This window comes from Peromyscus eremicus, chromosome 1 (genome assembly GCF_949786415.1).
Source record: "Peromyscus eremicus chromosome 1, PerEre_H2_v1, whole genome shotgun sequence".
NCBI lineage: Eukaryota > Metazoa > Chordata > Mammalia > Rodentia > Cricetidae > Peromyscus > Peromyscus eremicus.
The window spans coordinates 52,110,571-52,130,687 of record NC_081416.1 but is presented as its reverse complement, the minus strand read 5'-3'; the positions used below and the strand labels follow the sequence as shown (position 1 = coordinate 52,130,687).

Below are 20,117 nucleotides of genomic sequence, written 5' to 3'. Positions count from 1 at the left end.
CTGGGTGGGATCGTGCCCAATACCAGAACTAAAAGGGTTGAGTTAGTGGCTCTGAAGGGCCCCACTGATAAGCAGGGTGGCTTTGGGGTTTTGTATCCATAACTCCCTCCTAGAAAGGGAGCAGGTACAACAGCACTTCATTAGCAGAATTTCCTTTGAACTGGAGCCAAATGAATTCATCATTGGGTGGTAACTTCCAGGACCGTCTCAAGCAGTGTTGGGGCGTGTTTTCATCTGTGTTCTATCACTTAGCCTTGATCTTGAACTGAGTGAAGCAAGACTTCTGTTGCTGGGAGCAGAAGAGAATTTGTACCCAGCTTTTGGCACCTTCTAAGACCCTTAGAAAATCCAAACCAGCCACTGGAAAATGGAGGTGACCCACTTAACCCACCCTCGAAGGGATGTTAATGAGCTGTTTTGTCCTAAGTGATTAGTATTGAAGTCATTGTTCCATGCCTAAGGGTGTCCCATTTGCCTACCCCCTCCCCCCAGCAGCATCTGGATCCCAGGAACCTCAGGCCATAATAGCCCTAGCCATACACTGAAGGTCACTTCCTATAAGAGCTCTTGGTTTTGACATTTAAAAGTTTCAATCACAGGGGCAGTGGTGGCTCACGCCTTTAATCCCGGTACTCTGGAATCAGACAAGGGATCTCCTGAGTTTGAGGCCAACTTGGCCTACAGAGCAAGTTGTAGGACAGCCAGGGCTACATAGACAAACCCAGTCGAGACAGAGATTTTTGTTTTGTTTTTAAGCAGGATCTCTCTACATAGCTCTGGCTGTCCTGGAAAGTTCTATGTAGACCAGGCTATCCTCAAACTGAGAGATCCACCTGCCTCTGCCACCCAAATGCTGGGATTAAAGGCCTGCGCCATCATTCGCAGCCTGATGCTCTTTTTTGATACAGCAATTTGTGGAGGACTACAAGGAACAGGATTTCGTTTAATTCACACGGGTTTCACACTTGGTTTCACACTTGGCGTGATATTCAGCCAGGCGTGCTGGAGGAAGAAAAGCTGTGCATTAGTTAAGGTTCCTGCTTCGACGGAGCTTACATTCCAATTTTCTATTTCGTCATAATCCACCGTAGAGGCGAGGAAAGCTGGGAGGGCATAGACCTGCGGCTGGCAAGGAACTGAGCTGCGACTTACAAGCTGCCGGGACCTCACTGGCGAGGATTGTGAGCCGTTACTCCCACTTAGAGTCCAGGTCTCCACTCTTCTGTGTGGCCCTCGTCCCTGCTCCTCCGAGTTCAGGGCTGCAGCCGCCCGCTCAGCTCCAGCGCAAAACCAGTAGCAGCCGGGACAGTGGAGAAGCTCGAAGGTGGGGCGGGCCAACAAGTCATCGCGCCCGGAGCTCCGGCCGTGGGCGGGCTTCGGAGGGCCTGGCCCCGCCCCCGCGAGGCAGCCCTGCTTCTGCGCAGAGGCAGAGAGCGCGTTCCCGCCCCGCGGCACCGCCCACATCCTGGGGACGTCGGCGGCGCGCGACGTGCTTCGCCGGATAAATGCGGTGGCGCCGGTCGTAGGAGAGCTTCTGTACTGAGCGCCAAGGCTTCCGGGCGTTTTGTGGCGTCAGGTTCTGCGCCTGAGCCCGCCCCCGTACCTGCCTGTGCCATGGCGGACGAAGGGAAGTCATACAACGGTTAGTGCGGGGCCTCGGGCCGGGAGGCGGCGCGGTGGGCCGGAGTGGGCGGCCCCGGCCTAGGCCGCAAGCCCGGGGGCGGGAGGCCGCGAGGAGCTCTGCGTCCGTGGGCAGCGGTGGCCGCGCGGGCAGGGGGCACGGGGCGCCGCGGGACCCGGGGGCTCCAGAGTCGCCCGGATTCTGGCGTTGGAGGAGGACCTGTGGCTCAGGGGTGGGGTGACAAGATTCCTTTGAACTTTGAGGGTGGTTGATGCCTGTCAATTCAGTTTGGCGGCCCGACTCTTTAAATGTGAGTCAGTAGTCCCTTGCTCGTGGGTTGCTCTGGTGCCATATATATAAATGTATATATATGTATTTTTTTTTAAAACGCGATCAGTCGGTCTTGCAGCTTGCTCCTATAATGTTTACCAGTTTTCTGGTCCTAACAGCTACCCTGACTTATTTATTCATCGTGGTGGTTAGGACAGTATGACAGCTGAGGTTTGAATCTGGAGTTGGCTGTGCTAACCCCGAGTGAGTTAAACTTTCAGGCCTTGTTTTCCGCCTCTTTCATGTGGGTACCTGACAAACCTTCCCAAGTTTGTGTGTGTGTGTCAATGAGATCATTTCTATCAAGTGCCTGGAACACAGTGACTGGAAGGGGAGATTTTTTAGTGAACCTCAGTTGCACTGTTTCTTCATGTATTTCTTTTCTCAAGGGTCACTTGGTGAGGGTCATTGTTTACAGGACGCTAGATGTTAGGTAGATTTCTTTAGAAGTTATGAACCTTTTTGTGTTTGTGTGGTGCTGATTTATCCAGGGCCTGAAAAATCTTCGGCCCAGTGAACCTTTATTTTAATTAAAATATAATTAATTATATAAAGCCAAGCGGCGGTGGTGGTGGTAGTTAGTGGTGGTAGTTAGTGGTGGTGGTGGTGGCGTTGGCGGCGGCGGCGGCGGCGGCCCACACCTTTAATCCCAGCACTTGGGAGGCAGAGGCAGATGGATCTCTGAGTTCGAGGCCAGCCTGGTGAGTTCCAGGACAGGCTCCAAAGCTACACAGAGAGACCCTGTCTCATTAAAAAAAAGCAAAATAAGTAAATAGATAAATAAATAAAATCATATATATGATATTATATACTGGGTGGTGGCGGCACACGCCTTTAATTCCAGCACTTAGGAGGCAGAGGCAGACGGATCTCTGTAAGTTCAAGGCCAGCCTGGTTTATAAAGTGAGTTCCACGACAGCTATACAAAGAGACCCTGTCTCAAAAACCCAGTATACATATACTGTGTATGTATGTGTGGTGTGTGTGTGCGTTTGTGTGTGTGTGTGTTTTAACATGATCTCCTCCCTTTAATCACTTCCATGTCTCCCCTCTCCCCAAATTCATGCAACCTGCTGAGTCCATTTAGTGTTGCTTGCATGTACTTGTTTTTAAGGCTAACCATTTGGGATTGGATGACCATTTAGGGAGTTCATCCCTGGGGAAGACTAATTCTCCCTTACAGGGTCAGCCTTAGTACCCCAGGCTGGCCTCATAGTCAGTCTTTCTGTACCAGCATCCCAAGTTTGGTGCACATGCCTGCCTCACAGACTTAATTATTTTGTGCTAGGAGTTGAACAGACTTAATTATTTTGTGCTAGGAGTTTCTGGATCTCGCTCTGTAGACCAGGCTGGCCTCGAACTCACAAAGATCCTCCTGCCTCTGCCTCCCAAGTGCTGGGATGAAAGGCGTGCGCCACCACCGTCCGGCCCTATTCCCATCCTTTTTGTTGTTATTTTTTTGAGATAATCTCACTGAATTGCCCAGAGTGACTTGAAGTTTCAAAATCTCCTGCCTCAGCCTCAGCCTGGTGATCTTTTTGTGTGTGTGAAGGATAGGTAAGCACTTTATCAACTGAGCCGTATCCTCAGTCCTCCTTTTGTGTGTCTACATATGTATACACACACATGCATAGATACATACATAAGCATATATACATACACACATACATACACATATATACATACACACATATTCGGAGAGAGTCTGGCCTTGAACTCTACATATGGAGGATGACCTTGAGCCTCTTATCCTCTTGCCTTAAAAACAAGTGCTACTACACTTGGTTTTATTTATTTACCGTTTTCTTTCTTTTTTTTTTTTGAGACAAGGTCTCAGTGTGTAGCACTGTTTTTGGAACTCACTGTGTAGTCCAGGCTGGCCTTGAAAACTCACAGAGATCTACCTGCCTCTGTAAATTCCTGGAATTAAAGTTGTGTCCCTATCTATATCTAGTAGATAGCTTATTTTCCTTTTTTTTTTTTTAATTTTTATTTTATGTGCATTAGTGTTTGGCCATGGGTTTTAAGCTGCCATGTGGGTGCTGGGAACTGAACTCAGGTCCTCTGGAAGAGCAGTCATCACAGTGCTCTTTTTTTTTTTTTTTTCAAAGATTTATTTATTATGTATACAATGTTCTGTCTGCACACATCCCTGCAGGCCAGAAGAGGGCACCAGATCTCATTACAGATGGTTGTGAGCCACCATGTGGTTGCTGGGAATTGAACTCCGAACCTTTGGAAGAACAAGCAGTGTTCTTAACCTCTGAGCCATCTCTCCAGCCCCTTATTTTCCTTTTTTTTTTTTTTTTTTTTTTTTGGTTTTTTCGAGACAGGGTTTCTCTGTGTAGCTTTGCGCCTCTCCTGGAACTCACTTGGTAGTCCAGGCTGGCCTCGAACTCACAGAGATCCGCCTGGCTCTGCCTCCCGAGTGCTGGGATTAAAGGCGTGCGCCACCACCGCCCGGCTTATTTTCCTTTTTAAGGCAGGTTCTTAGCTGGTCTGGAACTTTCGATCCCACTGCTTCAAACACAGTTTTTATATTAGAGAACATTCAGGACCCTGATATGTAACTGCCACCAGACCCTAAATCTTTTTTTTTTGTTTGTTTGTTTGGTTTGGTTTTTTGGTTTTGGTTGAGACAGGGTTTCTGTATAGACCCGCCTGTCCGGAACTCACGCTGTAGACCCAGTTAGCCTCGAACTCAGAGATCTTGAGCTTGCCTCTGTCTCCTGAGTGCTGAGATTAAAGACGTGCGCCACCACCACCACCACCACCACCACCACCACCACCACCACCACCGCCTCAGACCCTAAATTTAGAAGTCCCGTGAAGTGCAGGGTATTTCTGCTCAAAGAAACTAGCATTTCCCAAATTCAGAGTAACAGTTTGAGAGCAAAGAGGTGGTGATTGTTATTAGGAGTTTTAAAATAGGTCATATTTGTAAGAATTTTTTATTTTTTGAGACAGGATCTCATGTAGTCCAGGATGGCCTTGAACTCATGTATAATTGAGGCCCCCCACTTCCCAATTGCTGGGATTACAGTTATTTCCCACATCTTGCTCTGTGGCCATCATTTGTATGTACAGGCAAAAGATCAAAAATTTCAAGTGGTTTTCAGGGGTGGGGTTACATTTCCACATTTTACTTTTTTTTATGTAGGAACTGGTTTCTGTTTCACTTTCTTTAACTTTATGATTTTTTGACAATTTCATACATCTACACAATGTATTGTGATATATTCACCTTTCATTACTCTTTCTTTTAAAGATTTATTCGTTTATTTTAATTTTCTGTGTCTGGATATTTTGCCTGCATGTGTGTATCTGGTGCCTGCAGAGCCTAGAAGAAGGTATTGGATCCCTTGGAACTAACTACAAAGGCTATCTCCATACAGACACCTGTGCCCAGACCAAAGAAAAGGACTTTTTAATAGGACATCAACATCAGGAACAAGTTATTGGAAAACTATAGGGATGTTGAAATACGAAAGGGTCAAGAGTGTACCTTAGGGGGCTGGAGAAATGACTTAAGAGGACCAGCTTTGACTCCCAGCACCCACATTGTAGAGCACAGTTGTGAGCGGCCATGTGGGTGCTGGGAACCAATTCTGGGTCTTCTAGAAGAGCAGCAGGTACTCTAAATATTGAGCCATCTCTCCAGCCTCTAACTCACTGGTTTCTAAGGTGGTTCATATGAACTTGTGGAGAGAATCCTCCACCCCCCCCCCACGCCCTTTTAAACTTTATTTTATTTTTTTTTTTAAAGATTTATTTATTTATTATGTAAACAGAAGAGGGCACCAGATCTCATTACAGATATTGTGAGCCACCATGTGGGTGCTGGGAATTGAACTCAGGACCTCTGGAAGAGCAGTCAGTGTTCTTAACCTCTGAGCCATCTCTCCAGCCCTAAACTTTATTTTTTTTAAGACAGCCCAAATTGGTCTTTTTTTTTTTTGGTTTTTCGAGACAGGGTTTCTCTGTGTAGCTTTGTGCCTTTCCTGGAACTCACTCTGTAGCCCAGGCTGGCCTCGAACTCACAGAGATCCGTCTGGCTCTGCCTCCCGAGTGCTGGGCAGTTTGGTCTTAAATTTAGTATGTAGTGACAAATGATCTTGAACTCCTGATTCTCCTGCCTCTACCTCCCAGCTGCTGGTATAATAAGCATGGGCAGCCGGGTGGTGGTGGCGCACGCCTTTAATCCCAGCACTCGGGAGGCAGAGCCAGGCGGATCTCTGTGAGTTCGAGGCCAGCCTGGGCTACCAAGTGAGTTCCAGGAGAGGCGCAAAGCTACACAGAGAAACCCTGTCTCGAAAAACCAAAAAATAATAATAATAATAATAATAATAATAAGCATGGGCTACCATATCCAAATGAAAAAATGTTTTTTGTTATTGTTTTTGTCTGTTTGTTTTGAAGCGATGCTGGCGATCAAACCCAGGTCTTTGAGTGTGCTAGGCAAGCACTCTACATTTTTTTTCCTTTTTTTTCATTTTTAATGTATATGAGTGTTTTGCCTGCTTATACATCTGTGTTTGGAATGAAGTTACAGTCAGTTGTGCACTGCAGTGTGGGTGCTGGGAATCAAAGCTGCTTCTCTAGAAGAGCAGCCAGTGCTCTTAAGAATGAGATGCCTCACTCAGTAATCATCAGAGACTACTCTAGCAGCTGGTGGGAGCAGATGTAAAGACCCACACCCAAACATTAGGCAGAACTCAGAGAACCCCATGGAAGAGGGGGAGGAAGGATTGTAGGAGCCAGAGGAGTTGAGGACACCACCAGAACATGGCCCACAGAATCAACTAAGCAGGGCTCATAGGGGCTCACAGAGACTGAAGCAGCAATCATGAGGCCTGCATGGGTCTGCACTAGTTCCTCTGCATATATGTTATTGTTGTTTAGCTTAGAGTTTTTGTGGGACTCCTAACAGTGGGAGTTAGAGTATCTCTGACTCTCTTGCCTGCGCTTGGGATCCTTTTCCTCCTCCTGGGTTGCCTTGTCAAGCCTTAATATGACGGTTTGTGCCTACTCTTTTTTTTTTTTTGTTTTTTTTTTTTTTGTTTTTTTGTTTTTTTTGAGACAATTTCTCTGGGTAGCTTTGGAGCCTGTCCTGGAACTTGCTCTGTAGATCAGGCAGGGCTTGAACTCACAGAGATCCACTTGCCTTTGCCTCCTGAGTGCTGGGATTAAAGGCATGTGCCACCACTGCCCGGCTTTGTGTCTAGTCTTGTTGCATCTTGATGGGAAATGGAGGAGCAGTGGATTGGGGGGCAGTGGAGGAAACTGGGAGGAGTGGAGGGAGTAGAGACTATGGTCGGGATAGAGGAGAATAAATTAAGAAAAAAAAAAAGTCATCTTGCCAAGCGGTGGTGGTGCATGCCTTTAATCTCAGCACTCAGGAGACAGAGGTAGATGGATCTCTGAGTTGGATGATAGCCAGGGCTACAAAGAGAAGCCCTGTATCAAAAATCAAAACAAAGACTGAGTCATCTTTCCAGCTCCTTGAGGTACATTCTTGACCCTTTTATTTTTCAATAGCTCTACAGTTTTCCAATATCTTGTTCTTGATGTCAGTGTCCTACAGAAAGTTCTTTCCTGTGGCTAGAGCCTAAGTGTCTCTATTGGCGGTAGCCTTTGTAGTTAGCATCTGTCTTTCCCAGTAATACAGAGTGATCACACCAAGGTAACTAAGACCACGGATGGATTACTGTTTTCTGTATCTGTTTTCAATTTCAGAGCATGATGACCGTGTTAGTTTCCCTCAGAGAAGAAAGAAAGGCCGAGGGCCTTTCCGATGGAAGTGTGAGGGGAATCGTCGGTCTGGAAGAGGTGGTTCTGGTGTACGGTCCTCCCGGTTTGAGGAAGATGATGGAGATGTGGCAATGAATGATCCCCAAGATGGCCCCCGAGTAAGATAGTAAGTGACTAATTGGTCTGCTTTAAATGGTGGCCCACTGAATTATATAGTCCTGTTATTGTCTTTGTTGTTTCTCTTCTTACTTTGTAAAGTGATACTTGACCAAACCAATTTAGTAGTTGTAGTTTCAGTAGCAGGACAAGTTCATCTTTGCTAGTGTTTATGGAAATTTAATTCTGTTTCCCAACAGCAACCCCTATGCCAACCGGCCTAACCGTCGGGGGGATACTTGGCATGATCGAGATCGAATTCATATTACTGTAAGGAGAGACAGACCTCCTCCAGAGAGAGCAGGGGCTGGTACCAGCCAAGATGGGACTACCAAGAACTGGTTCAAGATTACAGTGAGTACCTTCGGAGATTACATGATTCATGAAATGGGACTGAACTCAGTAAAGGTGTTTGACACCTGCTCCTAGCCCCTCAAATCCATTTTCTCCAATGTTTACTCAACAATCAAGTATCACATTTATCCACCCTTTCTAAGATAATGTTAGAAATAATTCTAAGATCAGGGTTAAGTAAGGGAGTTGAGAATAGGCACAATGATAAGTGGAAGGGGAATCTGCTAAGTATGGTCATGAGGTAGAGTAACATTTAAGCTAAGAGTGGCTCTAGGTGGCTGTGGAGTTTCTACGGGGCAGTAAGGTACACATAATATCTTAGGATTTAGAATTAATATATTTGATGTATGGCCATGTTGTCTGAGCCATATTGCAAGGAATAATGAGTATATGGAAAAGATTTTAAGGGAATCTTTGTATCTCAAATGGAAACCATACATCTGGTCCTTTCTTTTTTTTCTTTTTATTTTATTTATTTATTTTGATTTTCGAGACAGGGTTTCTCTGTATAACAGTCCTGGCTGTCCTGAAACTCACTTCGTAGACATGGTTGGCCTGGAACTCACAGAGATCCACCTGCCTTTGCCTCCTAAGTGCTGGGATTAAAGGCATGCACCAAAATTCCCGGCACGTCTGGTCCTCTCTTTAGGAGAAAAAAACCACTAATTTTGTGACAGAAGGGCTCTACCAGCCTTGTGCATGTAAGCATGCCTTGTGCCTTCTATGACTGAGCCTCATACATGACATGTTAAGCGTGTCTTCTATCTCTGAGCTCTACCCCAAAGCTCTAGAAATCTTTTCAGTCTTGGAAGAAAATACAAAAGGAGAACTGAAATGTGCTGCCCTTCTCTCTCACTTCCAGATTCCTTATGGCAAAAAGTATGACAAAACGTGGCTTCTGAGCATGATCCAGAGCAAGTGCAGTGTCCCCTTCAACCCCATTGAGGTAAGGTGAGGTCAGACTTAGGAGGCTGGCCAAAGGCCTGTAGACTCCAAATCTAATGTTCTTCTTTTTCCTTCTTCCAGTTTCACTATGAAAACACACGGGCCCAGTTTTTTGTGGAAGATGCCAGTACTGCTTCTGCATTAAAGGCTGTAAACTATAAGATTCACGATCGAGAAAACAGAAGGGTATGTTAGACAAAGGGCCTGGTATGGCATAGGTTGACTCTAATGCACTGAATAAAAAGGACTAAATGTTAGTTCTGGGGATTAGGCTTACCTCAAGTATACTCTTGCCTTTCTGTCTTCTCTTCAGATATCTATCATCATCAACTCCTCTGCTCCACCTCACACTGTACAGAATGAACTGAAGCCTGAACAAGTAGAGCAGCTCAAGGTGAGGCTGGCTTAAGTGGTCCATCAGTCTTTAAATCTCCCTCAGTGACCACTAAACTCTTGTCTTCTTTCCTCTAGCTGATCATGAGTGAACGATATGATGGCTCCCAACAAGCACTTGACCTCAAGGGCCTCCGCTCAGACCCAGGTATGGCTGACAGTAGTGGTCCTGACTAGATGGAGCAGGGAACAGTCAGTCTTTATAACATTGGTGTGGGCAAGCCCTCTCAGACTTCTTTTTCTTTCTGTACGTTGAAGGTTTGGTGGCCCAGAACATTGATGTTGTTCTAAACCGCAGAAGCTGTATGGCGGCCACACTGCGGATCATTGAAGAGAATATTCCCGAGGTAAAGCTTCTATTTTTGCATGAGAAAGCAGAGTGGGATAAATAGGGTAGGATGAGGGGCCAGACTTGCCTCTGGACTATGTATGATAACACTTCTAAACTTTGTTCTGTTCATAGCTACTGTCTTTGAACTTGAGCAACAACAGACTATACAAGCTAGATGATATGTCCAGCATTGTACAGAAAGCACCGAATCTAAAGACCCTAAATCTCTCTGGAAACGAAGTGAGGACCGATAACCTAGTGATGCTTTTATTTTTAATAGTTACTGATTATGAGTGGGTGGAAGTCAGAGAACAACTTTTGGTTGGTTCTTTTCTTCTACTGTGGGTTCTTGGGCTGGAACTTGGGTTGTGAGGCTTGTGCAGCAAGAGTTTCTTTCTGCCCACTGAGCCATCACACTGACGCTGCCTTTATTATCAGTGGTGGAGGGTGAGAAGAGTTTGACTGGCCATGGTGGAAGTCAAGAAAGAAAACTTAGGTAGCATTTGGGAGTATGGAGATCCAGCTGCTGTCCTTACTGGGGTCTCTTTCTTCCCTTTTGCACTCTCCTTATCCTTCACAGTTGAAGTCTGAGCGGGAATTAGACAAGATAAAAGGGCTGAAGTTGGAAGAGTTGTGGCTTGACAGAAACCCCATGTGTGATAACTTCCGAGACCAGTCCACCTATATCAGGTCAGTTGTAGCCTCTGTCTCCCCTCCTGGGGACCTTCACCCCCTGGGAGGCTGAGTTAATGCACCCTGACCAGTGCCCTCTACAGGAGAACATGCAGCCCTGAGCTGGAACCACCTGTCCTTTGGGAGGAGGATCACGTACTCCTTTCTGCCTCTCTGTGTCTCCCAGCTTTGTCCCAGATCTCCTTTCTTTCCTTCTCACCTGACTACTACTGTTCTCTGATTTTCTGGCCTTTCTCCTTCCTTCTTGAACACAGCCTTTTCTAGAATCTCCCTACCTGTTGTTCCAGGAAGGGCACCTCTCATTTTCTGTTCTGATGTGGGGGTGCTTTATGTATATATGCCCCACCTACATGATTGTCTTCAGCCAAAAGCCTAGTGTACTCAGTGTGAGAAAGTCCTCTCTAACTGGGACTACCTACTGAGACGGGCCTTCCCTCTTTTGTCCTTTGATAGTCCCTCTTGCCATTGTGCCAAGAGGGACTCTTCTCATGATCTACTTTCCCAAGGCTGTGGCCTGGTCTTTCCTGCCCATGCTGAGGTTGACGCCTCTTGGAGGCTGGTACATGCTATTGGTCTCTCTTGCCCAGTGCTGTGAGCTGGGCCCTACCTGGAGAAGAAACCTGGGTTCCCTAAGATGTGACCAAAGCCGGGGCCCCGCCAGCAGGCGAGGGGATCCCAAGGCAGGTGCTGGGCGTGGAGGCCACAGGGGCATCTGCTACCAAGGAGACAGAGAAGTGACTCTGTCAGGGGCACTGCCCCTCCCTCACTTGCACACCTCCTCACATCACCCTGCTTGGCCCCGGAGGATGGCTGGTTAGCCAGAGACGGGTAAGATTCCTCAGGGAAGGAACAACCTAAGACAGGCACAGTCGCAGAGGGGCCATCAGGAGAAAACTTGGGGGCCAACTGAGGTGGGGCACAGACCCTCACCCCCCCAACTCGGCAGGGGCCTGAACCCTCATGTCTTCTGAGGGAGGTCTCCTGGCCCCATGGCTGCTTTACCTCCCACGCCCAGTTCAGACCGGGACCCAGGGAGCAGACAGAGACCTGGCCAACAGCGACTACAGACCACTATAATAGGATTTGTTCTCCATTTCTACCTTGGAACCACAGAAAAGGGGCAGGTGAAGGAAAGGACTGTATCAGGAGGTCTTTCTTTCTCCCGTTCTTCTCTAAGTGCCTTTGCCTTCAGTTCTGTCTCTTGTTGATTTGCTTCCTCTCCTTATCTCCTCATCTCTCTCTTGTCCCTGCCCTGTCTACCTTTCTCTTCTTTCCTCCTTTCCCTTCGTCTCTGTTCTTGCCTTCTTTCCTCTTGAGCCCTGTCTTGCTCATCTCCCTGCCCCAACATCCTGTGCCATACTTGTGGTGTGTTCTGGTCTTGGCCAAGGCCAGACCTGGCAGAACTGGTGGATACCTGTTGAGGCAGCGGAGCCCCTGGGCTCCCACCCCATTCCCTCCTCCCGGGGCTGCACAGGTGAGTAGGTGGAAGGTAAGGGGGGCAAGGTGGGGAAGGCGCCCTAGGCTTAAAGCCTGGGCTGAGAGTGTTCTTCCTATGGCACTCGGGATCAGAGAAGAAACAGCCTTCAAGGCAGTCCAGAAGGGGTGCCCCTGGTGAGGAGGGGAATGGGGGTTCTTGTCCCCGAGTGCAGGCTGGGAAGGAGTGGGCAATGAGCAGGATGGGATGGGCTGTTCCTCGGGTTTTTGGTGTATTTGCTCCTAGAGCAGCCCAGGAGGCATGATGGCTCTGAAGCGTCACTTACTTCTGTCCCGTTCTTGACAGCGCCATTCGCGAACGATTTCCCAAGTTATTACGCCTGGTAAGTTTAACACTTCATTCTCTTCTAACAAGCACAGCCAAAGTCTTCCTTCTGTTTTATGACCACCAGTGCGGATGTGTAGATCCCTTTGAGAATTTGCTAACAGTGGTAGCCATCATCCTAGAAAAGTTCTCATGAGATTCCTGCACACTCTATGCCTTTTTATGATTGACCTCTGACCCTTCACACTTAGGTTTTCTTTGTGCTCACAAATGGAGTCTTTCTTCTGTTTCACATGTTACATTCACTGTTTTCCACAGGATGGCCATGAGCTACCCCCTCCAATTGCCTTTGATGTTGAAGCCCCCACAATGCTACCACCCTGCAAGGTCAGACTTTGAGGATAGAGTTAGAAACTCATGAGGGTGAAGCATATTGGTCCTGTGTTCCTAATATCTTGTTTGATTTCAGGGAAGCTATTTTGGAACAGAGAACCTAAAGAGTTTGGTCCTGCACTTCTTGCAGCAGTAAGTATCTCAGGAGCCCTTAGGGCTGGGGATAGTGACTGGCCTGTACATAGCTCACTACTGTGTCCCCTTGCTTTCAGACACAGAACTTAGATTCTACCTTTTACTTTCCTTACAGGTACTACGCAATTTATGACTCAGGAGACCGCCAGGGTCTCCTGGATGCCTACCATGATGGCGCCTGTTGTTCGCTAAGCATTCCTTCCACCCCCCAGAACTCTGTCCGGTGAGTGTCATATGTCAGAACCTACCCAGAACCACACAGGGTTATTTGGGAGATACAGGCCACTGTTCTGACCACCACCATCTTCCCCTACTATTTTCCAGAGGCAACTTAGGTGAATACTTCAAAGACAGCAGAAACGTGAAGAAGCTTAAAGATCCCAGTAAGTATTTCCTGTGAGCAGTCAAAATGGGAAACAGTCAGTAGAGCTAGCCAGTGTGCTCTAACCTTGGTTTCTCTTCCTTGTGCTTTTAGCCCTGCGATTCCGGCTATTAAAGCATACACGTCTCAACGTTGTTGCCTTCCTCAATGAGTTACCTAAAACTCAACATGACATCAATTCCTTTGTGGTAGACATAAGTGCGCAAACAGTAAGCACACGTTCTCCTTACAGAAGCCCAGACCTGGGGTGGGTAAGGACCCAGCACTCATAGGGAGAGGAGGCTCAGGCTCTGGTTGGGAACCCCATTGCTTTTCCTCTTTCAGAGCACGTTGCTGTGTTTTTCTGTCAATGGAGTCTTCAAGGAAGGTAAGAATCCTGAACCTCTCTCCTTATCTTTAGCTTCCCAGCCATCTTCTCGTCCCTTTCTATCTGCCCAGACCATCTTGGTTTAATCTTAGATCCTACCTGTCTTAGATGCAGTGTGACCAAAACCTGGGGACCCGAACAGTGTAGATGGAAGAGTCAGACAGGTCTCCATTTCCATCCCTGTGTTTATTCTGTGGGTTTGGGAAAGTTACAGTACCTCTGAACCTCACATTCCTTTTTTCTGTTTTGTTAGATGAGGTTCATAATAGCCTTACACAGAGGTGCTTTAGGAAGTGAAGTGACTTCAGAAACTTTGCCAAGCCACAGGCTAAGCACTTTCTAAGTTGTTTCACTTAGTTCCTGTTACTCTTCTCTCTGATCTGTCCCTTCATCCCACCTCTGTTCCCATGTCCAAATAACCATCCTGACCTGACCAAGCTAGGGTTCTTTGATCAAATACCGTGGGTGAGAACCTTTTGTAAGGATCAAGCTTGAGTGACTAAGGAGCCATTGCTGCTGTTCCCATTGCAGTGGATGGGAAGTCTCGAGATTCGTTACGTGCTTTCACGAGAACGTTCATTGCTGTTCCTGCCAGCAATTCAGGGTAAGTGATCAGCTTATCAGGTTCAGTCTCAGGCTAGCAGTGTGATAATTGGAAAGAATTATTCCTCAGGGAGTTATCAGAATTGTATAAAAGCAATAGGAAGTTCATGAAGCTTGAATAACTACTATCAGTAGGTTGGGGAGTGAACATGTAATTGTAGTGTGTTTGGGAGTAATCCTCCTAAACACCTAGTCTGTAGTTGAGAATAAATGATGAAAGGTAACATGGGATGAGCACCATGTGGATGTTAACCAGATCTGAGAACAGACAGTGTAGTAGGGTGAAGTTATTTGTCCATTTATTTAAGGTGTTCTTTGTCCCCAAGGCTATGTATTGTAAATGATGAATTGTTTGTGCGGAATGCCAGCCCTGAAGAAATCCAAAGAGCCTTCGCCATGCCTGCACCCACACCTTCTTCCAGCCCAGTACCCACGCTCTCCCCAGAACAACAGGAAATGTTGCAAGCATTCTCTACCCAGTCTGGCATGAACCTCGAGTGGTCTCAGAAGTGAGTGCTGAGCATGGATAGGACCAAGAGGAAACAGATGGCCTGACAGTGAATAATAGTGCTTTAAAAAAAAGATTCCTACTAAGACTTCTGCATAAATTATTTATAAAATTCCAAAACACAAATTAAGAATGAATTGTTTCCCTCCCACCTACCTATTGCTCCCCCCTCCCCCAGCAGAATTAGGGATTAAACCTAGACTTCATGTATGCTAGGCAAGCACTCTGCCACTGAACTAATTTTCCTGGGCCTCTTTTTGTTGTACTTTTGAGAAAGGGTCACACTATGTACTTGTCTGGCCTTGAACTCACGGATAACCTTCTGCCTCTTCCTCCAGTGTGATTAAAGGCACGAGCCATTGCACCTGGCTACCCAGTCCTTTTTTTTTTTTTTTTTTTTTTTTTTTTTTGGTTTTTCAAGACAGGGTTTCTCAGTATAGTTTGTGCCTTTCCTGGAACTCACTTTGTAGACGAGGCTGGCCTCGAACTCACAGAGATCCGCCTGGTTCTGCCTCCTGAGTGCTGGGATTAAAGAAGTGCGCCACCACCGCCCGGCCCCAGCCCTCTTTTTACTTGTCATTTTGAGACAAGGTCTCACTAAGTTAACAAAGCTGGACTCTAGTGATCCTCCTCATTCCAAGGGATCTGGGACTATAGGTGCATGCCTTGTTCCAGAGCTCTTTTCTATGTGGTTCTGCAACATAGTTTTGTTTTGAGACAGGGTCTCGCTGTGTACCTTGGCTGCTTAGAAGTCATTCTGTAGCTCAACTTTGTGTCAGACTTGGCAATTCCTGAGTGCTGGGGATTAAAAGCCTGCACCATTTTATCCACTTGCAACTTAGTTTTTAAACCATGTAAATCCTTCCCTTCCAGTGTAAAAGTACATTTTGACATTTTAATGTTTAATTTTTGTAAGTGGTGCAACAATGTATATAAGCTTATTGGAAAACTTTGACTTTCTCCATGGGATGGATTCTAGAGTGCCTTTTTGTTGTGTGTGTGGTCAGAAGGACTGCATTTTGGTTCTCATATGGCTTCCTATTTTAATCCCACTCCAGGTGCCTTCAAGACAATAACTGGGACTACACTAGATCTGCTCAGGCCTTCACTCATCTCAAGGTAGGGTATGGGAATTTTGTGGCTAAAAAACAGGATCTGAGCTTTTCAAAGGGTCCAATGAAGGCTAGGTGTGGTGGTGTGTGCCTTCAATCTCAGCACTTGGGAGGCAGAGGCAGCCCGATTGAGTTTGATGCCAGCCTGGTCTATACAGAGTTCCAGGACAGCCAGGAGGGGTCACATGAGCTGGGCAGGGCAGGTGGGAAAGCGGTCATTTGAGTCACCTTTTCTCTTTCTGCAGGCCAAGGGAGAGATTCCAGAAGTAGCATTTATGAAATGATCACAGGAAAAGCCCCCTTGTAAATAGCCCTGGGATAATATTGTCTGGCTGTCATCTGCCATCTCCTGTCCAGCCCGAGGCCAGCCTGTAACTGTGACTGAGGAGGGAGGGCTGCCTCATCCTCCTCACCCGCCTTCTGGAAGACTTACAGAAGACTTCCGGAAGATTGAGCCTCATGGTGCCAGGAAGCCAAAGCTTACTTTGTAGAGCTGACACTAAACTACCCGAAGGACTTAGGTGCTCTGTGTACTTAACCCCTGATTCCCTTTACTTTTTAAGATAAAGAGTGATATTGTAGTTTGTGTCCCATTACTGGCTTGTTTCCTCAATGCGGGAGGGGTGGGAGATTGCGTCGTGACAGGAAGTCCCGCCCCGCAGACGGAAGTGTTCGGCCATGGCGGCGCCCTGCAGGCGGTGGGTCAGCGGGCTGTTGTCTGTACTGCGGTCCCACCCTGTGTACCGGCCTTTGCAAAATGGGGTCCCACGGGATGTGCTGCTTTTCCAGCATGAACGGGGCCGCTTCTTTGCCATCCTTGGACTGTTTTGCGCCGGCCAGGGCATATTCTGGACTTCCCTGGCTGTTGCAGCCTTGTCCCGACCTCTGATCCGGGTTCCTGCGGAGGCTCCAAACCGGGGCTACACGGACCTGCGCTCGGCACTCTGGCGCTACGGGCTAGCTGTTGGTTGCGGCACGATGGGTAAGGGCATGGGCTCCAGGTTGCCGTGGGGCTGTGAGCACAAAACTCAATGAAGAAGGGTTCCCAATCCTCTTGGATGAGCAGAAATGTAAGTGGGATACCCGGTATAGGTGTGATGGCAACTAAGTCACTGAATGCCTTGCTCCCCAACTCCCTCCTCACACACCGTAGGCCAAGATCTGCCCCTCACTCTGGCCGTGAGCAGGCTACTGAAGCCACGGAGCTGGCCATCTATAAAAATGTCGGTATGGCTCAGTTTGTAGAGTGCTTGCCTAAGTAGCATGCAGCGTTGGGTTCAGCCCCTAACACTGCATAAACGGTACATGGTGGCACCCAGATGTAATATTAGCATTTATACAGTGGAGGCAGGAAGATCACAGATTCACAAGTTCAAGGTTACTGAACCTATAGCAAGCTGTGGCCAGCATGGATTAAAAGACCCTTTTTTTTTTTTTTCTTTTTTCAAGACAGGGTTTCTCTGTGTAGCTCTGGCTGCCTTGGAACTTATAGATCCTCCTGTCTCTGCCTTCGTAGTGCTCAGATTAAAGGTGTGCACCACCACCAATTACCACCACCACCCCCTTTTTTTTTTAAAGTGATGGGTTTACAGTTAGGAACACAAAATTCTGTAAGTGCTCAAAACTGTTACTGCCATTACAGTAATGTGACTCAGCTCTAAAGGAAGTCTGTCTGCATAACCCTTTACCCCACTTTGCTTCTGCAGGAGCCTTGGTCCTTGGTGCTGGTCTCCTCTACTCTCTCCGATCTGTGCGTTCAGTCATGCTCCTTGCAGGAGGGCAGCAGGTGACGCTTACCACTTATGCCCCCTTTGGCTTGGGAACCCATTTCACAGTTCCTTTGAACCAGGTTTCCTGCATGGCCCACAGAGCTGAAGTTCCTGCCATGTTGCCTCTGAAGATCAAAGGCCGACGCTTTTACTTCCTTTTGGACAAAGCTGGACATTTCCCCAACACTCAACTCTTTGACAGCACTGTGGGTGCCTACCGGAGCCTGTGAAATGTGACTTGCCCTCTCAGATGAGGATGCAAACCCTAGGGATGAAGAGACAACCTAGAGCAATGAAAAGGCCCCCAGGATTCACTAATAGCCAATAAATCTGTGTTCTAAAGGGCCGGATGCACTTCAGCCATCATTCTGTCTCCTCTCCCATCTATTTGCTTTAACATCAAGAACTCTATACCATGATGAAGAAAAGTAATATATTATTTTGGTACAAAAAAATGTTAAGGTGAAAAGGCAGAGGGGGCCTATTCTAATGTTTCCCTCCTGGAGGGAAAACCGATTCTCAGCATAAACAGGGCTGCATTGAGTGAGGCAAAATTAAAAGCACTTGGGCATGGAGGGTCTGGCTTCAGAAAGCACTCAAGTATTCTTCAGGTGTGAGACAGGCGTTGCCCAACAAGAGCATCGGTCTCAGAGCTCCACTCTGGGTCACCCCTCTCCTGAGGCCGGTATGGGGCGGCTTCAGACTTGCACTGCATGACCTGGAGCATCAAGACCAGACACCACAATACCAGATTCACCCAAGAGGAGGTCTGTGAGAGAAAACAGGAGTGTGAGGAAGGAAGCCATCTCCAATCCAGTCCTACCCACACAATATCCTCTCTATTCAGAATCAGGTGACAAGCCCATGGCTACTTTGAGCTTTTGACTGAATTACAGGCAAGCATGGATTACATGGTGAACACTCTTAAGCTACAGATATTTAATCTTAGTATATCCCTTTGTCTCACTTCGGCGTTTTGTAGATTGGAGTAAAACTGCACAGCAGTTCCAGGGGGTGTCCATGAGATTTTCTGGGCTTCAGAGCAGCTGTGAGATTGAAGAGAGTTGTGAGAAAGGGGACATGCTCTAAGCACATTTATGGGGATAACAATGGGGACTTATAATCCCTGCCAGGCTTCCCTCCCTCTCCCATTACCTAATTGTATGGTTCAAGGAGATGATGGAATTGCAGAGAGAATTGGTGCCAAATCGAAGTATACAGGCAGACACTAAGACCAGGAAGATGGCTACAGCTGAGATGGCCAAAGCAATTCGGAGCCCTATAGAACCTCTGAGGGAGAGAAAACACGCTTTGTGGCTTAGATGGGACTCATCTCACCTTGGTCCCTTGTCCTCAGTAGGGCAATCAATCACCTGTGAGAGTCCTCGATGCAGCTGCTGTAGACCCAGAAGAGGAGAAGCAGAAGGCAGTAGAGGGCCAAGAGGCCTGAAGCCCCAGCTACAAAGTAGCAGAGGGAAGAGGCTGAGGGACTTGACAAGACCAGAGAGGAGCCATTGAGGGCAGCCACACCATACAAGGGACAGCTACCACCGAAGGAGCCCTGTGGAGAGAAGCTGTTAAATCCTTGGTGGTTCAGTGCCCTGAGATGCAGGTTACTGCCAAATGTTAGGGCTAGTTCCCAAATTAGGAGAGACTGATGTGGATCTGCTGGGAGCCAAGTCTGCAGGGCCCAGAGGGGTCAGAAAATTCAGTGGGTTATAATATAAAGAACTCAAGAGAAGCACAGCAGTGGTGGTGCACTCCTTTGACTTCAGCACCCAGGAGGCAGAGGCAGGTGGACCTGTTAGTCCTGTAGCCTGGCCTACAGAGGGAGTGCCAAGACTACACAGAAACCCTGGGGGGTGGGAGGGGGAGACGGACCCCAAGAAAAATAACTAGCTTCACATTTCCCTGTGAGCAGAGTAAACCCTGACCTTGTGTGCCCTTTAACAAGCAGCTCTCCTAGTCAGTAAAAGAGCGTCGTACACTCCTATAGTGACTCAAAGTGCTCTTACCAAGACTGCCCAGCAGTAGTAAACCTTAAACGTACGTAGATGTATGCGTTTCCTTATTTCACACACACCGCATTACAATCATGCGGGACCTTGATCACCACCACCACACTACGTTTTGGGGGTTTGGGGGGCACAAATGTTCCTATTAGATGGATCCAAAGACTGGGCCTGTGTGTCTCAGCACCCAAGTAAGCTTAACACCGGCTGGATGATACTCTGCGTGTCCAGCTCCTTTAGAAAGGAAACAACTTTGGGACCGACTTCTCAGCCCCTAGGCCCGATGGAGCTACCGCGGCCAGTCCCTGACGCTCGACCCCAGGACTAGCCCGCCCCGCAGCCGCACCTGGGTCCTAGTCAGTGCCGCGGCCGCCACGGCCCCGCACAGGAAGGCGGCAGCAAACAGCGCGAGCTCAACTCGCTGCAACCAGCGCAGCGCCATGGCGCCCAGGCCACCAGGAAGCCAACCGCCCAAGCCCCGCCCACGAGCACAGACACGTCAC

At 47.7% G+C, this 20,117-nt stretch overlaps 3 protein-coding genes across 4 annotated transcripts; 2 read left to right on the top strand and 1 right to left on the bottom strand.

Moving 5' to 3' along the window:
* Positions 1-1,079: 1,079 nt before the first annotated feature.
* Nxf1 (nuclear RNA export factor 1) lies at positions 1,080-16,414 on the top strand. 2 transcript variants are annotated; one of them, XM_059261412.1, is made up of 21 exons: positions 1,080-1,642; positions 7,688-7,868; positions 8,059-8,212; positions 9,075-9,158; positions 9,239-9,343; positions 9,471-9,551; positions 9,629-9,698; positions 9,809-9,897; positions 10,014-10,121; positions 10,462-10,571; positions 12,355-12,391; positions 12,652-12,720; positions 12,803-12,858; positions 12,977-13,084; positions 13,186-13,244; positions 13,337-13,452; positions 13,568-13,610; positions 14,142-14,214; positions 14,540-14,722; positions 15,780-15,840; positions 16,079-16,414. In XM_059261412.1, exons 1-21 carry the CDS (start codon positions 1,615-1,617, stop codon positions 16,115-16,117), a joined length of 1,854 nt encoding a protein of 617 aa, XP_059117395.1. In that variant the 5' UTR covers positions 1,080-1,614; the 3' UTR covers positions 16,118-16,414. The 2 variants fall into 2 exon arrangements, with proteins under 2 accessions (XP_059117395.1, XP_059117404.1); XM_059261421.1 differs by lacking the exon at positions 1,080-1,642 and adding an exon at positions 1,806-1,931.
* Positions 16,415-16,505: 91 nt separating this feature from the next.
* On the top strand, positions 16,506-19,651 carry Tmem223 (transmembrane protein 223). Its single transcript, XM_059261459.1, has 2 exons — positions 16,506-16,815; positions 17,540-19,651. Exons 1-2 carry the CDS (start codon positions 16,512-16,514, stop codon positions 17,830-17,832), a joined length of 597 nt encoding a protein of 198 aa, XP_059117442.1. The 5' UTR covers positions 16,506-16,511; the 3' UTR covers positions 17,833-19,651.
* Positions 18,022-20,116, bottom strand: Tmem179b (transmembrane protein 179B). Its single transcript, XM_059261497.1, has 5 exons — positions 19,961-20,116; positions 18,976-19,163; positions 18,758-18,892; positions 18,570-18,648; positions 18,022-18,371 (listed from the first exon to the last, which is right to left on the bottom strand). The coding sequence occupies exons 1-5, from the start codon at positions 20,054-20,056 to the stop codon at positions 18,210-18,212; spliced, it is 660 nt and encodes a 219-aa protein (XP_059117480.1). The 5' UTR covers positions 20,057-20,116; the 3' UTR covers positions 18,022-18,209.
* Between the last annotated feature and the right edge of the window lies 1 nt (position 20,117).

Bases quoted from the DNA above. Each gene is read 5' to 3' on its own strand.
- Nxf1 (XM_059261412.1), top strand. From the start codon at position 1,615: ATGGCGGACGAAGGGAAGTCATACAACG. The intron at 9,159-9,238 runs GTAAGGTGAGGT...TCCTTCTTCCAG, and splicing joins TCCCCTTCAACCCCATTGAG to TTTCACTATGAAAACACACG. The intron at 14,723-15,779 runs GTGAGTGCTGAG...ATCCCACTCCAG, and splicing joins AACCTCGAGTGGTCTCAGAA to GTGCCTTCAAGACAATAACT.
- Tmem223 (XM_059261459.1), top strand. From the start codon at position 16,512: ATGGCGGCGCCCTGCAGGCGGTGGGTCAGCGGGCTGTTGTCTGTACTG. The intron at 16,816-17,539 runs GTAAGGGCATGG...TTGCTTCTGCAG, and splicing joins TGTTGGTTGCGGCACGATGG to GAGCCTTGGTCCTTGGTGCT.
- Tmem179b (XM_059261497.1), bottom strand. From the start codon at position 20,056: ATGGCGCTGCGCTGGTTGCAGCGAGTTGAGCTCGCGCTGTTTGCTGCC. The intron at 19,164-19,960 runs GTGCGGCTGCGG...TTCTCTCCACAG, and splicing joins CGGCACTGACTAGGACCCAG to GGCTCCTTCGGTGGTAGCTG. The intron at 18,649-18,757 runs GTAATGGGAGAG...TCAATCTCACAG, and splicing joins TCCTTGAACCATACAATTAG to CTGCTCTGAAGCCCAGAAAA.